The sequence below is a fragment of the Balearica regulorum genome, chromosome 3, assembly GCF_011004875.1.
Source record: "Balearica regulorum gibbericeps isolate bBalReg1 chromosome 3, bBalReg1.pri, whole genome shotgun sequence".
Taxonomy (NCBI): Eukaryota; Metazoa; Chordata; class Aves; order Gruiformes; family Gruidae; genus Balearica; species Balearica regulorum.
Genome location: NC_046186.1, coordinates 96,611,604 through 96,629,511, shown reverse-complemented (window position 1 = coordinate 96,629,511; position 17,908 = coordinate 96,611,604). Strand labels below are relative to the sequence as shown.

The 17,908-nt window shown below is 39.4% G+C and overlaps 1 protein-coding gene across 1 annotated transcript in view; it reads left to right on the top strand.

Annotated features, from left to right (window-relative positions):
• The window catches only part of PRKCE (protein kinase C epsilon), a 300,359-nt gene that overhangs the window by 257,341 nt on the left and 25,110 nt on the right, over positions 1 to 17,908 (top strand). Inside the window, exons 12-13 of the mRNA XM_075749068.1 lie at positions 13,038 to 13,176; positions 15,564 to 15,752. Of these exons, the coding sequence (XP_075605183.1) occupies positions 13,038 to 13,176; positions 15,564 to 15,752 (328 nt within the window). The remainder of the gene's footprint in view (positions 1 to 13,037; positions 13,177 to 15,563; positions 15,753 to 17,908) is intronic.

Here is a 17,908-nt window from a genome sequence, read left to right as displayed (position 1 = left end):
ACCTGAGTTTGGCCATTTTATTGTATGCCCCATGTTGTGGTTGCCAGACTAAAATGTTGGGCTGTTTAAGCATCTTCTTTAGAAGTCCACAGAGTGTATAGAGTTTACTCAAATTAATGCAAGAAAAAGACAACCAATTCAAGTTATAAAGTAGGTTCCCAGCATTGCCATGTTTTCATTTTTTGCCCTGAATCTACTGGTGGTTCCGTCTGTTCCTGATAGAAGGAGAAATAAGCATTACTGAATATGTAAAAGATTTGTGCTACCTTTTACAAGCAGATTGTAATATTTTAAGAGATCTTCATCTTCATTGTTTTCTCATCTTTGAGTACATTGAAGGTCTGGTCCCTTGGCTGAAAAATGAGGATTTACGTGTCATTAGTTTTTCTTTGGTAAACAACCTCAGCTGAATTGAAAAGAGAACCTTTATCAAAGTTTTGAAGCTAGAAAGGGATGGGGGGCAAAAGAGAACAGGCCTTAAGGTGAGCTTTGGAGGCCATCTGGTAGCACTCAATAGCCTCTACTGTGTGCATCTGTGTCCAGGAGGTAGATAACAAGCTTGCATGATGAGTCGGCTTGTCAGTCCTACTGCAGTGCTCCAGCAGGCTGGTCTTCTTTATGGAACTGGATGAAAGTACAAGGTTTTCTTAGTAGCTCTTGGGAAGACATGGCATGCTTTTCCCTTCTTTGCCAAGTCAACAACACACTTGGAACTGGTCATTTCTGAGGGAGGTGTCAACGTTTGTGTTGCAAGTAAAAGAATGTCATTTGGCATTCATGGAAGAAAAAAAGACTTCCCCTCCAGAAAAAGAGTAAGGTCTGCAGCACAGGACAGGAATGCTTTACACCTTAAAATAGTCTGTATTTAGTGCGACAGCAGGATGACAATGTACAGGATTGGATCAAATTAACCTGTGGTATTGTAGCTTTGACTTTTGTTTAATAGTCATTTCAAAGCTTACACTTGATCTTAAGAGGCAGCATAATGGAAACGATAGGCTTCCAACTGAGGGAAGTTTTTGGCCCAGTATTGTGATTGTGAATGAAAACCTGTCAGTATTGTTATGCAGCATGAGGCTGATTGACCTTTAGGCTAGAGGAAGTGTAAGGCTAGCAAGTTAAATGCCATTGAAAACAACTATCTAAATCATAAATTCAAAATGACCTGGTTTATGCATCTATGATTTAAGGAAGAAAACTGGAGATGTGGGACGAGATCCAGGACTAAACATCTGAAAGGAGAGACTAAAGTAGTCAGCTTCAGTTGATTAAAGATACGCTGATCCTGTTTTTCTCTGGTGTCTTGACCTTACTAAAGTTCATTTAGTATGTAATGGAAAAAACAACTGTTTTGATAGCAAAATACAGGAAATGCCTTCAATCATGGCTGATTACAGTAGCAGCTTTTCTTCTGTTGTTTTCATTTTTTTTTAGAATGCTCTTTCTCTCTGCCTGAAACAATGTATAATAATAATGCTTTGTAGCCCGTTATTTGGTATGTCCAAGTAGAGCAATTAAATGTCTGGCTTTTTGATGGATACGCATGTTGGGAGTTTTTGCAGTCAGGAGAGTGCCATGTGACATAAGTTAGAAAAATTAAGAACTATTACAGGGCATAACTTCAAAGCCAAGCAAATTGTGTGTCCGGGGGGGGGGGGGGCAATTCCACCAGGAGTAACAAGACAAATGACTGCAGGTCTTTTTAAAAAAATCTGCCTTTGTTTGGCTTTCTCCTACAAAAATGGAAGTTTTACAAGTAATTTGAATGAAATCTCTATCTGGAAGACAGGAAGCTGGGAAGCAGCTTACACTGAATATACACAAAGGCACAAATTCATCTCACCTAACTTTAGGACTGCAACTGAAGCTTCCCAGTTAGGATCCTGCTTGTCCTGGAGTGCATTTACAGTCGGTGGAGAAGGGTGAGCTTCTTTAGGGAGCTGTGCAGCCCACATGTTCCATGAATCATCTGCTCAGAGATATCTGTGGAGATGGCCATGGAGGGAGCCTGGGGCAAACCATGGTACCTCAATTAAACCCTAATGTCTGGTGGGATGCATCTGGATCAGAATCCTGGAAAATATAGGAAAGAAGAAGAAAATTACCATAAAACCAGAACAAAATGTTTCAGAGCTCTAGTTAGTTTCGTATTTAAGGTAAATTTTAAAAACGGATGGAATCGTCATTGATTACATTATATCCTTTTATTCTGTTTTTCCTATTATCTGTATAAGGCAGCAACATATCCTTGTTGTGGGTTATTAAGAGTTATAAGGCTTTATTGCTGAGATAGCTGAATGAGGACTGCTACAGAAATATAAGGTTCTACCTGGATTTACATGCATTTGTTGGCATTATGTTTTTCTATTCTGTGTAAGAAAGCTTCACTCAAAAATAGGAAAGAGAAGAAAGAATTTCAGTCTTTTTAGTTAGCCACAGAAAGTGTATACCTGAAACCCAAGTACTCTTTTCTTTGTGTTTGCATAATTTGTGTTCCCTTGTTGCTCAAATGATAGTGACTTTGTCATCCTACCTACTAAGGTCACTGAGGAAAAAAAAAACAACAAACTATTGCTTTTTGTTTCCAAAGAAAAATTTTTGAACAGATTCAAACTTAGTGTGTCTGTTGGTAAATTTGCTTTCTAAGGTTCTGGTAACATTTTTTTCAGAATCAAGTTTTAAAAACTTGATCTGACAAGCTTTTCTAGCTTCATGCCATCCTTTTGATGTCTTTCATCAAGTGGTTTTATCAAATAACAATTTAGTATTGTTTTGTTTAAAAGGATTATAGACATACATCGTAGGCACTTTCAGTTTGCGCTCCACCTAACCAATTGTTATAATACACAATCTTATTTTTATGTTATTTGAGATATAAAAATAATAGCACAAAGCATTGAACTTCACAGAGCAGAATACCGCAGCTTGAGTCAGTCCTTGGCTAACCATGGGGACCTCTGTTGTCTTCAGTGGGATCACCGAGGTGTCAATGAGGATGGGGTTTATCCCATTACATATTTAGCAATGACTTAACATATGGGCTTTGTAGCAGAGGGTGAAACAGTAAATATCATTAGTGGTAGTACAGATATCACCCTGTCAATCCCAGCCTGAATACCTAGAGCCAGTTAGGAATTTTTCAGCTAAAATCTTCAAGGAAAAAAGTTAGAAAATGGTGTTTTTAACCAGAGTGGAGACAGTGAGTAAGAAAGAAGAAAATCCCTGCGAGAACTGCAGTTACCCTTAATGGCAGGGCACTCGCAGGGGTGGTGGGGGACCAGGACAAGCAGGCAGCTCAGCCTCAGTTCAGAGCCAATCACTGTCCTGAGCACCAGCCTGTTGGCTGTTCACATACTACTTTCACAAAAAGCTTTGAACAATCTGTGTTTTCACCCAGCGTGAAACACAAACAGTTTGTAAAATCTCAAGAAGCCTTACAAAATGAGAAAATCATTTGCTGTCTAGTTTAGCTGCAAGTATCTGAGGCAGATTATTTGTCCTATACAATAGGCCTAACATGTGTGATGGTTCTTACCTGGGACAAAAATTGCCCCTGTGGACCATGGGACAGCAGAGTTGCCACTGGGATCCAACGCAAAACTTGTCTAAATCAGGGCTTTGGCAGCAGGCTAAGTCAAGAGGCACAGTTGTAGCGCTACATCCCATTCCTGCCTCAGGCTCATGGAGAAATTGTTGCATTCCCAGGTAGGGGTCATGGAAGGATGAGGTTTATAAAGCAGTGTGATCTGACTGTAAAAGGCAACCCTCTCTTGAAAAAGAAATAGAGACCGCTCCCCTCTGTGCTTAGCCAATTTTTGAGAATGTTTTACATAATGCATATTTAAACTTGTACATATTTCACTTGTGTTCACAAATAAAAATGTGGAAATAATAAGAAAGGAAAAGCCACACAAAGGAAAACTATTAAGGATGATGTATTTATTTGTCTGCACATTATTTTAAGGAAACTCAGCATAATAAGATAAGCAGATCAGGCACTGTAATATTCTAAGCTGCTACCGACGATTGTAATAAAGTTATGGTCAAAGCCACTAAAAAGCTCTCTATATAAATTATTTTATAGAAAATGTTTTTGTGCTAACAGAAAAGTCATTGTTTTCCTTAAGCTACTGGAAATGAATATTAAACCTTTGTTTGAATATTAAACCTTTGCCTTCACTGGCAAGTGCTCTAGCCACACCTCACAAGTCACAGAAGGCGAAGGCAGGGACTAGGAGAATGAAGAACCATCCACTGTAGGAGAAGATCAGGTTCAAGACCATCTAAGGAACCTGAAGGTGCACAAGTCCATGAGACCTGATGAGATGTATCCACTGGTCCTGAGGGAACTGGCGGATGAAGTTGCTATGCCAGTCTCCATCATATTTGAGAAGTTGTGGCAGTCTGGTGAAGTTCCCATTGACTGGAAAAGGGGAAACATAGTCCCCATTTCTAAAAAGGGAAAAAGGAAGACCCAGGGAACTATTGGCCGGTCAGTCTCACCTCTGCCTGGCAAGATCATGGAGCAGATCCTCCTGAAAACTATGCTAAAGCACACGGAAGATAAGGAGGTGATTGGTGACAGCCAACATGGCTTCACTAAGGGCAAATTGTGCCTGACAAATCTGGTGGCCTTCTATGACAAAGCTACAGTGTTGGTGGATAAGGGAAGAGCAACAGACATCATCTACCTGGACTTGTGCAAGGCATTTGACACTGTCCCACACAACATCCTTGTCTCTAAATTGGAGAGACATGGATTTGATGGATGGACCACTCGGTGGATAAGGAATTGGCTGGATGGTTGCACTCAAAGAGTTGTGGTCAACAGCTTCAAGTCCAAGTGGACACCAGTGATGAGTGGCATTCCTCAGGGGTCGGTACTGGGACTGGCGCTGCTTAACGTCTTTGTTGGCGACACGGACAGTGGGATCAAGTGCACCCTCAGCAAGTTTGCTGACGACACCAAGCTGTGTGGTGCGGTCAACACACTGGAGGGAAGGGATGCCATCCAGAGGGACCATGACAGGCTGGAGAGGTGAGCCTTATGAAGTTCAACAAGGCCAAGTGCAAGGTCCTGCACATGGGTTTAGGCAATCCCAAGCACAAATACAGGCTGGGCGGGGAACGGATTGAGAGCAGACCTGAGGAGAAGGACTTGGGGGTGTTGGTGGACGAGAAGCTCAACATGAACCAGCAACGTGTGCTTGCAGCCCAGAAAGCCAACCGTGTCCTGGGCTGCATCAAAAGAAGCATGACCAGCAGGTCAAGGGAGGTGATTCTCACCCTCTACTCCACTCTCATGAGACCCCACCTGGAGTACTGCATCCAGCTCTGTGGTCCCCAGTGCAAGAAGGACATGGACCTGTTGGAGCGAGTCCAGAGCAGGGCCACGGAGATGGTCAGAGGGCTGGAGCACCTCTCCTATGAGGACAGGCTGAGAGAGTTGGGATTGTTCAGCCTGGAGAAGAGAAGGCTCCAGGGAGACCTTATAGCTGCCTTCCAGTACCTAAAGGGGGCCTACAAGCAAGCTGGAAAGGGACTGTTCACAAGTGCATGTGGTGATAGGACATGGGGTAATGGCTTTAAGCTGAAGGAGGGTTGATTTAGATTAGATGTTAGAAAGAAATTCTTTACTGTGAGGGTGGTGAGGTACTGGAGCAGGTTGCCCAGAGAGGTTGTGGATGCCCCCTCCCTGGAAGTGTTCAAGGCCAGGTTGGATGAGGCTTTGGGTAACGTGGTCTAGTGGAGGGTGTCCCTGCCCATGGCAGGGTGGTTGGAACTAGATGGTCTTTAAGGTCCCTTCCAACCCAAACTGTTCTATGAGTCTATGATTCAATGCATCATTAAGATACCAGTAAATAGTTAGGGCCATATGATGAACACACGTCCTCCTTTTCCATTTCAGGACCTTGCTACCCTGAAAGTTTTCTCAATGGTAGATGTTGCTGGAGCAGGTAATGTTATACATTGTGCAAGCCATACTTTTGTATTGTAAAAACTGGGGTTTACAGAGCCATAGATAGCAATCGTGTTTATCTCCCTCTGATGTCCTTGGTGGGTAGATAGCAAACTGCCTTCTGCTACGCCCCTCCTCCCATCTCTGTCATCTCCTTTGTCCACGAGATACTTGTGCAAATGGATGTTGTGTTATATAAGGAAAGTAAATGTATGTGTTTTTAAAAAGTAAGTGTGCCTGACAGAGAGTATCACTATGGTCACATTAAAAGTCAGTCTTTCCCATTAATGTTTACCCTGCTATCTGAACTATCAGTGTTTTCTTTGATGAAAAGTAGCTATAGTATCTCTGACTTGATTTGAAACCAAGTCTGTGCTCTTAATTCATCAGCTGCTAGCCGTTACACATACTGATACACATCAGTATAAGGTGGATTCACTTTTTTCCAAACTTGACGTTGCTGAAAAGTAGCAGCTTCCAAATCTGCACAGCAGGTTTTTCTGTATATTGCTGAGTATGGCTCTGCTATAGTTTTTGTGATAGGTAACGTCTTTATTCTTTGATAATATCAAGTAATGTAACAATGACAAAGAAAATGTATATCATAAATCCAGTAATTACTTAATGGGTCAAAATAAAAGCAAAGCAGAGAAATTCCAAGACTTTCAGATAAACACAGGCAAAATTTCCTGGGATGTCATAGCACAAAAGCAGCAGAACCATCTTTTTCTCACCATTAGTCTCACTCAGGTTTCTCCATACTCCCTCCCTGCTAACAAAACCTGCCCTACTGTCATGAATCCACTCACAGGCATGAACAGTCCAGTGCATGTCCTGTTTCTTACTCTATGGATAAGAGAAGTCACATCAACTGGTAGAACCTGACTTCAAATGACGCTGCTATTATTGCATGTTTATGCTCAGTAACATCAGAAAGTATGGGCTCCTTTCCCATACAGTTTTTCAAGTGGGAAAAAGTTATATTAGCTTGCGTTTTCTTAGAACTTACGGTTTGGATTTTCCCATTTATCTGTTAGTGGTGAGGGGGAAGCCTTGCTGATGTGTTGTGACTAAAATACTTAAAGGAACAAAAGAATCCACTAGTGAAGTACAGTCCTAATATATCTGTCCCATAGTTTATCTATAGAAACGGAGATTAAGTTGGTGAGACCTAATCACTAACAGCTAACATCAGACCATTACAACTGTTGACATTTCTTCTCGTTTTCTGACCAGTTCCATATATAGCTCCATCTTGCTTAGATTGTAACCTCGTACATTAGTTATCAATATTTTGAGGACACTCGTGAAGAACTGAGAGAAAGATTTTGGTGAATTTATCCGTCTTCAGAAAATGCCATTTCAGACAGTGTGGTACAAATGATCCAAGTTCTGTAATATTTACTACTTGTGATTGAAATTTATGTTGAAAATGCAACATTAACTAAAATTATAGCAAAGACTAAATTTGTGCTGGGTACAGGAGAGACCTGTTGTTGCAGGTGAGCGGCTTTGTCTCAAAAGCTATTAGGATACCACTGAGTAAGTTAAAAAGTAATTCTTGGAATGTAGAAGTCTCACCTTAATTAAATAGGAAAAAAAATTCATCTTTCTCGCTGAAATTGCTAATTGATATAATGAGCATATTGCCTTCAGTTATGAATTTCAGTAACTGTAGTCACTAGATAATGATTCTGATGGTTTTCCATGTTGTTGGGGGAAGTTTTCCTTTTACCTTCTGTGGTTTCTTCTGTAAACAGACTATTTAAAGCCTGCAGAGAGGATGTGATTTTCCCATGCAGGGGAACAATGGCAATGATTTCAAATATGCTATTGAAAGAGTTTAGTGCTGTTGAAAGGCACCCCAAAAAATGGTTGTTCAGTAGCTACATACTTTAGATTTGTGTTGCTTTTGGATCTTTCATCTTTGATCTTCTATAGATGTTTAGTAAGGAACAGTCCTTCATTGAACTTTCACCCTATAAAGAAATATTCTTGCTTCCAATGTCATTATTTGTAGATAAAAATTATTATGCTACATTCTGACCTACACTGTGAAATGTAGATGCTTTCTAGTTTTGTTGCTCATTCAGCAGAGTAGAAGCAGATGCTGCAGATATTTCATGGTGAAGTGATTGCTTAAGCTTGTGATCATGTTTCTCAGCTACTTGATCTTGTTCTTCAAATATGGATTTATTTAGTCACTAATGTTTACCGTGTTCAAAGGCTACTGTTAGTAATGTTTGGCAGACTTTCTGATTTTACTGGTTAAAACCCATCTTGACTGTTTAATTGCCTTACTTTCAACAAGAAAATTATCTGCTATCTAAATGACACATGTGACACGCAGGGCCACGCACACAAGGCAGTTATCTCACTGGCTACTGTTGGGAGTCAGACTTTAAGAACCCAGTGCTGTGAAGTCCTCGTCCACTGAGCATTGGTGGGAAGCCGGGGCCATCAGTGTCTCATGGCACTGGCACTGACAGGAAGGAGTGAGCATTATGGAAGTTTTCTCACAGGTTACCTACAGTCAGCCTGTTCTTCTGTTCTGACTTGCATAAACCTTACAGTTATAATCTTGATTCTTTCTTGAGATCCTGCCAATCATTCCAGCTTCTGAGGTGATTGTGATGCTGGCAGGTATCCAGAAATAGGAACCAAGGCTTAAATTTCTGTTTAATGCTTTCTGAGAAAGAAAAAAAAAATTTTTTTTAAAAAAAGCCAAACATTTTATGCAATTTACTGTTCAAGTCAACTGAACTGACTGTACAAAGTAACTTGGCAAACAAACAAAGGAGAGAAATAGCTTAATGTAGCATTACTGTATTCAAGCAATCTGGGCATTTTCCTGGCTTAACTGGTTGGGCTGTTTGCAGTTGCATGTAGTTACTCAGGTTGTAGGAACTCATTTTGTCAGACACAGATGACTTTCTTAGTTCCTACAAAGAGAATGCAAAATGAGAGAAAGAAGAATTTAATTGACTTTTGTCACCGACCTATCTGACACTGTATTATTTGGTATCCTCTGATTTAGAGGTAGACAACTGGCGCTAACACCAGGAACCCATTAAAAGACGGAATAGGTCAGAATGGATCATTCTGTACAGACAATTAATTTGCATTCCAGAGATTGATAGCTGTTTACTTATTGCGATGTAGTAGAGCTGGCTGTTTCTTAGAACAGTTCTGGGGAGATACAAGTCTTAAACTAAAACTTAAAGGCTTTTTTCAGTGAGACTGCTGCTCTGGAAAGACAAGCTTCCTTGACAACTCTTTTTCTGTTACTTTTTCATTTGTTTCCTCATTTCTGTCTGTTTTGGTTTAGGTTTTTTCCTGTGAGGTGTCAAATAGCACGTTACCTATTCTCGTACATTTTTTTTAGTTAACTAAGATTTCTTTTTCCGAAGTTGCATAATTAGGGGGTTTTGGTGGGGGGGGTTGTTTGGGGTTTTTTCTGTTGTTTTGGTTTATTAATCTGGCAACTGTAAATTGATAGAATGGTTTTGAATAGTTTTCAGTGCAAGCACTTTTATGGACTATGATAATCTTGCGGGCTAACTATGAATTTGGCACTTTGGCAGACTCCCAGCTTACCTTTTAGCCTCCTACCATCTGTATTTTAATGGGAGTCATGCTACTGTCTGCTGTTGGTTTAGCCTCTTCCAGATTTCTTTTGAAACTTTGGTGCCATTTGTGATAATAAAAATCTACTGGTATTAAATTCCATTATTGCGTGAGTAATTAAGCTGATGTCTTCAGCACCTTCAGTAGAGTTTTGAAGAGGCTTATAGGCTTCGCTGCTTTGTTTTGGCTTGATGAAGGGGTCCCAGATGCTTTTCTTCCGTCAAGTAGGATTATAGTTTGGTAGATGGTAAGAAAGTTAAATTGGCTTGTGCTTTTACAGGTAGGTTTAAAATTTCACTGTCAATCTTTACAGGTAGTTAGAATTTAATATTTAGGCTCTTCCTGGTTTTCTTTTTGCTCACTTCGTTCATTCTCTTTTTCCACCGTTAAATTTTTATTGCTAATTTCTGTGTTGTATACAAATCTTTAAGGAAATAAAGACAATGGGGAATATCCAGTCCTTCTCCATTATGTGGTCGCTTGCTGTTTGTGTTTTATTACTGTTGAGATTTGTCTGAGCTAGGAGTTTCTTGGGTTACTGACTGTATCTCCATTCAACTCCATGGCTAGCATGTGAGTGGCATGAAATGAAACTTAAACAATTTTAGGTTCTAACAGCTCCAGTGTGTCACCTGCCCGCACTGGGAAGTTCTGCTTCTGGGATCAGAGTTAAGATAACATTTAAGAGTCTTCACTTAGCACTCCAAATTAAGGTGGATCCACTTTTCTGAGCAGCCTCTTGGATTTCATCACTTCCTATCACAATTACTTGCATTACAGCCTTCTTCCTTACAGTCTGTTGTGATGGTGGCTGGAAGAGGTTCCAAGATTACATCGAATATAATTATACTTTGATTTCTTTATCTGAACATCTTGACTTTTTGAAATACAGCTTGTATTCTTCCTTAGCTTAGGAACATCCAAGCTAACACTGCATTTGGAAGGTTAAAAGCTATAGCTACAGGATTATTTCCTTCTCCCAGCTGCCAGAGTCTTATCCTATTGTTGTACTTGATCACATTCTACTTGATAATGTTACAGTCTTGTCCTAATGCAGGTCTTTTGATTGTAACACTTGTAATTCACTGGAAGAGCAGTTTTGGGAAGGCACATGATTTTTGGAGCAGAGAGCTTTATTTTGTTTATTTGACTTCTTTAGGGGGCACAGAGCTGTTGGTATCTGTTTGCCCTTGCATGGTACTGGACAATTCTTGCAAATCACTTTCCAGGGATAGGAAGAGGTATTTATTTGAGGGGTTAAATGGTTAGATGTAGGAGATTATGTTATAGCCAGCTGGATCTTGGGTTGTTTAGCAACTCATAAAAAGGATGACCTTAAGGAATGATAAAATACGTAGCCTGCTCCAAGGGGCCTTACGTGGGTGACCAGCTGAGGACCTACAAGAGCAGCATAACTGATTTGGAGATAGCAAAGCCTGGTGTAGGGCATATTGGTTGCAATGAACATTACTACAGCCAGTGTATGCTTCAGCTACATAAAGCATATCTGATAAAGCTAGTTTATGTGGGAGACAGTGGATTTATTGTTAGTGAGGTAAATCTGACTTTGTTGTGCCATGTCAGACTTCTTGTACACACACAAACCACTTCGTAACATGTACACAGCACAACTGATCTCTACACGCACAGTAAGTTATCCAGTGCTTCCAAGTGTCTGATTTACGGCACAGGTGTGCAATGGTTTTGCAGAACTTGAGCAGTAAGTTCACTGTGTCTCAGAAATATCTGATTTTTGTGCTGTCCTCTGTACATGCTTGAGAAATATATTAGATACAGGTGGGCCAGCACATTCGAAAATTTTGAGCAAATGTCAAGAGAAGGAAAAGAAAAGAACAAAAAAGAACTAAATCCACCTACTGAAATGGGGGTAATAGGGAGAAAAGAACATTTCTGGGGAAATCCCAGCATACTGTAGCCTTGGACGTGTCCACAAAAACTCTTAACGTGATGCAGCCTTGGAAGGGTTGTTTAATCATTTAATGCGTGTGAATGCTTCCACTATGTTACGATGCCTGTGGTTCTAAAGTGTGGGGGCTGACACAGAGACATTTCTCTGAAAGAAATCTTCAGAGCAAGGTGAAGACTTCTCATCCGTCGCTCAGGTGGAATTTGGTGGCATAAAAGATTTATGCAAAAAACCCATATATGTTTTCATAGGCTTTTGGGGTGAAATTTGTTTGCAGAGGCTGGCATGGGGGTTTATTCCTCTATCTAATTTAGAACTTGCCTATACACTTTTTTCTCATCAATTCCACCTATGGCAATTTCTCTAATTCTTCTAGGAAAAAAGTTATGATCAGAAAGTGTCCACAAAATCACCTAAGGATACATGTTCCACTTTTGATTCTTACCTCTGTATGCATTCATACATGTACATTTATTACTGTATATTTTTAATACATGGCAGAGGTACTTAAAACCTAGACAGAAGTATGAAATTAATATGGTCTATGCAATATAAGTGTGTTATTTTACCTGTGCTTTATATTTATTATTTATACATGATAAAATGTTTTTAATTGTTGGGGTTTTTTCCTGCAAGTGAGGGTTCTTTTATGCACTGACTTTCCAGATCCTTTTGTAGTTTAGTCTAAGGCAAGTGGCAGGTAAGTTAAATGGTACCGAGCATCCATTGTGTTGCAACATGTGATAACCATCAATGGTATATTTAGAAAACGTGCAGAGGGCAAGACAGGAAAGGTGGATATCTCTTTCTCAACCTGTTTTTGACCTCACCCAATTTAATAACCGAAGAATTGAGTGGTTTTGACACAAAGACGTTTGTACAAGTGGTCAGAAACAGCTGCTAAGATGTGTTAACAATGAATGCAAAATATTCCTGTGAGATGATTTCTGAGCAGGTTTAAACTGCAGAAAATAATGCTGCCAAAGATGAGAGCATTGTTTTTCATCCCTCTCAATGCAATCTGAACTTCGAATTGGTAGTATACATTAAGAATCCCATTCAAAATAATCCACGTTTTAAAGTACCTATTAATTCAACCCATATGGTAGACTATAGGTAAATTGGTACTCCTTACTTTGTGCTAGTGCAAAAATGGAGAATGACTTCATTAGACATTGTTGACCTGTTTCACATAGACAGAATGTTAGATCTGTAGCAAACAAGAGACCGAGATCCTTTCCAAATGTTTCTCATGCTGTCTTGAATACATCTGTGCTTTCATGCTGCTATAGAGTGAGTAAAGACCTGGTCTTGCAAAATGCTTGTCATTGCCTCCTTCCTTATTGCCTTTAACCAGGTAAATTTAGTGACTGCTGCTGACTTTTTATGCACACATCTGAAGGACAATTTCTCAGTGGTGTTTGTGAAACCATCTATTTGTCATATCCTGTAGTTTATGATGAAATTCAAGAGCACGTGATCAAAATCTGAGAGTTGATTTAATTTTGGGCCTTTTTATTTCAGGGACCTGAAACTGGACAATATTCTTCTGGATGCAGAAGGCCACTGTAAACTGGCTGATTTTGGGATGTGCAAAGAAGGGATTCTGAATGGAGTGACCACCACAACCTTTTGTGGCACACCTGACTATATAGCTCCGGAGGTATTTTTTTGCACTGCACTAATACAGATATTATCATTCATCAGACTGTAACATGTAATTTTAGACACTTTTTACGTTTAGATAAAAACAGACTAGGCTGTGCTGCAGTTTCTCCTGGGTAATCTTGCAGAAATTGGTTACTCTCTTGCTCATAAGCAGTATTACATGTTGATAGGAGTGACAAAGCATGGTTTTTCTATTATTTGTCCCCTGAACTTAACAGTATTCTTCTCCATACGCTCATTTCCGACTCAGCATCGTTGTGAAGGCACTTACTAGCCTTTAAGGTGCTAGATGCAACTGAGTACTGCCAGCACTGGTCTTCAGTAGTTAGAAAACTGTTTTTAATTTTTCACGAGACTTAGAAGGGGATGTTCATATGGAAGAAACCATACATTTGGCATTAGTTTGCCTAGGGTCTTTGTGGGAATATAATTTATTTTTTCTTTCTTTAAAGTATCTGTGAGTGAAAGATACTATGTATGTGGTACTTCTCATACGGATGAACAGAAAGTATAGACTTGCATAGAAAAGTAGGAATTTTTCATATGGATGTTGCATATCAGTTGGCAACATCCAAAGTCATTTCAAGGCATTCATTGGATAAAATAAATGACTGAGAATTGTGCTGGTTTTACATATCCTAAATTTTAATATTATGAGATGCATTTCCAAGTGCCTAAAATGAATCTATATGGTACAGTAAGTTTGCTAGGCAGACTTTGTCTGCTCATTTTAGTTAGTAACCTCTGCATCTTTGCGCTGAAGATTCAGTGTGATGGTTTAATGTGAAAGTTTCATTTGTTTGTCTTTCATCAACCACAAATTTGCAGCAGGGAAAAAATGTTAGTTTATTATTTGTTAGAGACAATAAATTAGAAGTCCATACTGTTAGTGTTCACGGCTGTCAAGCTTTCGTAGCACAACTGATGAGGTGTGAATTATCTTGAAACTATCATAATAGAAATGTGTGTTTTATGGAGTTTGAAAAGTATTCCAGTGCTAAAAGAAAGTAAATACCAGCGTGATGATTTTGGTTCTGTATGAATTCTTTTCCAATTCAGTATACTAATTGACCCCTTTGGCAAATTCTTTGAAAATTATTACTGAAAACAAAGCAATAATAAGATCCCAGGAACTTTTACATGAAATCTTGGTGTCACTGAAGTCAGTAACTCAGGCTTCTGTTTTGTCACCCTAATTGCAGAAGTTTATCTCCTGCTTCTATTTCTCTTGCATTATGGTAGTATGTTTCAACTTCCTTTTCTTTAGCAATATCTGAGTTCCAAGGAGTGCCCATAACACTTGAAAAGTACACTTTTGAAGAGTATCCTTTTCTGCAATTAATGTCTATAGAACGTAACATCCATTCAACTAAGAATCGAGTTGGGGTCCAGACCTCTGTATTCAAATGTTGAACTCATTTCTGTTCTTATGTTAAGACTGAACCTGGTTTTATATTGGTTATGATTCCCAAATACAGCACTACATTCGCACGGTTCACTACAAGGCTTCTGACTGTAACACTAGTGCTGTTTAATGAGGTGGTGGAGTTGTTGCCATTCCAACTCATTTTAAGGCAGTCAGCTTCACCTTAAACAGTCACCCACTCTACTTTCCCCAGGCCCCTGTCATGCTGAAACATTGCAGCCAAAAGCCGAACTACAGGCTTCTTTTCAGTGGAGTCAAGAATTAAACTTGTTCCTTGTACAACACTAGTTTTGTACCACTAAGTAGTACAATAAAACTCCATCATGCTAACCTACTACTCCCCACTAAAGGTATTTGCTACAAGGTTGAACTTGTGCTGCATGAAAATTTGTAGCCAGTTTTTCTGAAAGCAAGGGCGATTACAGTGAGTCTTACAGCCATGTATTGTACAGCAGTTTAATGCTGTAAAAAGAACTTGAACAAAAATGCTTTTGGCTTCCTTCAGCCCTACCTAAAGGACTAGAATAAATCTCTCAAGATGATCTCTGCAGCACTGCAGGCTGGTTCAGTTTGTTTTGTTCAAGATAGAGACAAGGAAATGTTTCACATTTTCCACCACTCTGTTTTGTATATGTGATCTTTTTCCCCTATAGCGTGACCTGCTTTAAACAGTTTGGAAGGATATACAGCTCTTTTGCTCATGAGCATACCCTTTTACTCAGGGGACTGATAAACTCTGTCAGTACTTCTGAGAACAACTACACATTGACACTTAGCTGTGTTAGTACAAATTGCATGGGTAAGAAACCGTGCTTGCTGTTACTGAAATCAGTGTGGGATTTAGTCCTACTCAAGCACTGGGGGAAAGAAGGGGTGTATCATATTGAAACAGCAAATGTGCAGCCCAGAGTGTTGTCTAATTTGTCTATTCAATCCAATCTCTTTTTCTATACTAGATCCTCCAGGAGTTAGAGTACGGCCCATCAGTAGACTGGTGGGCTCTGGGTGTTCTCATGTACGAAATGATGGCTGGGCAACCCCCCTTTGAAGCTGACAATGAAGACGATCTCTTTGAATCCATCCTTCACGATGATGTCTTGTATCCAGTCTGGCTCAGTAAAGAAGCCGTCAGCATTTTAAAAGCAGTGAGTCTTCCATTACTTGCTTTCCTTCTCCTCTTCATGGGTTTTTTTGGCATTGTTTTTTTTGTTTGTTTTTCCCTTGATTAAAATTGAATTTGCCGAAAGTTGTAGAGAGCAGTCACCGCTGGGAGTTCAAGCGCAGTTCAGAGTGCCACTGTTAGGATAATGGGGTCTGGGATAAATTATACCGCTTGTGGGAAAGGAACAGAATGTTTGTATTCCATGCAGTTGTACACTGTATAAATCTGTGTACTGCAGATTCATGTTTCAGGGAAAACCCAGCCAGCTAGAACTGTGCTATCACTTTGACACTTTATATGCCGCATGTTCACCGGAGCAGGGGAAGCACTACGTAATTAAAGAAACAATGTTTTTATTTAACCCACTTATAAAATTTTATGTCCCTCCGCCTTTCTTCCCCTATCATCAAGATGGGTTGAAAGCCCTTTATTTACAGCTGCATGTTCTGTTTTATAGTTCACATAACACTTTGATAAGCAGTCTTACTCTAGTGTAATTGTTTCTGCACTGGTTGCTGTTTTTCAATATCAGTAGTGACTTGACAGAAATGTGTCACCAAATGCCACAATTTTTTTAATCAGTCAAAATGTGCCACCGGGCAACTTCAGTTTTTAGACTACCTTTCTAAAGTCAGGTTTACTTCATTAACGTGACACTGACATAAATTCTTTTTTCTGTGCTAGTATCATCCTAAAATAAAAAGCAAAACAAAACAGAAGCAGTGTGCCAATCCCCATAGTTTGAAAACATGAGGAGGATTTCTGGCTTAACAAACTAACTTGGTTTTTATTCCAATTTTCCACTGTCTTTGAAAGTGGAAAATTTCTACCTTTCCAGTTCTATTTTTCTTTCAGCATCTGGAATAAGGGCAACTTTCAATCAAGAGGGTGGCTGGTAGTGTAAAGTCCTGCAGAGATCTTCATACAGAGTTATATTTTGAAATTATATATAAAACTTGAACAAATTCTGATTTTAACACCAGCGGACAGCTAACACATTCTGCAGAAATGCTCATCTTGATCTTTTAATAAAGATATCTTCAGCCTTATTCTAGCTGAGAGAGAGATGCTGAGAGAGAGATTCAAAGCAGAAGTCGAAGTTAAGCTCTCTGAATTGTTTGCTGGAGTATCTCTTTTGCTCTGGTGAGAATGTGGAGGATTTATTAAAGCTGACCTTTATACATATTCTCCCTTCTGCCCCCCATATAGCTCTCTGATAACGTTTTATTAGCTGACGTGATACTTCCATGCGTCCATTTTTGTTTCCAGACCCTTCAGGTATTTTCAGTTCAGCAATTAAAATGTACGGACTTGAGCTGCAGAATTCAGGCTGATAGCCAGGGTTCAAGGGTTATTGTGGCGTATTGTAGAGAAAGGATTGTTGTCGGTGTTTTTATCTGTGTCTGAATTTCACTGAAGTCCAGGAGATTTTCTGTAGTGTTTTGGTTTCAGTCTGTAAGATCTGTTCCTTTGCCATCCACAGGCTCCTTCATTGAATCTACGTTAACTGACCTTTCTATTATTCTGAATCTTGGAAGCATATGTTGGAGGGGAAAAGTTAACCGCTAACTCTGTTAAGTGTGTAGTACAAGAGCCATTGTAACTATTAGGAGAAGGTATTTATTTTACAGAGGAAAGTGAGGAATAGATTTGACAGTCAGAGCCTTACTGTGTTATCTTATTGGTGGTGCAAGTAATGAAATGTCTAGCTGCTAATGTTATACATGTCATACATGAACCACGCACAAATGCAGACACAGAATTGGGCTACAGGTGTAAGCTGTGTATTTTTGTGAATGTAAGTGCAAGGGTTTTAAACCCTCTAATTTCTTTTAAAGCTGACTTTGCTATAAATTTTCATCAGGATGTTTTCAAGGGTCTACATTTTGATAGTAGGCATGGTAGTTTGTTTTTCCTTTGTTTGGGGTTTTTTTACATCTTTCTGTCCAAAGTGAATCATTAATGCCATTATAAACCTTTAAAAGAGAGTTGCACCCATTAAATAGATTGTCCTATAATAATAGATTATTCCTAATTGGGCAAGATGTCTTCACTGGCATAAATTGATATAATTTAATGGAGCTGTGCCAGTTTACACCATAAAAAGAAAACATTTCTTTACATTTAGCAACCTGCTGC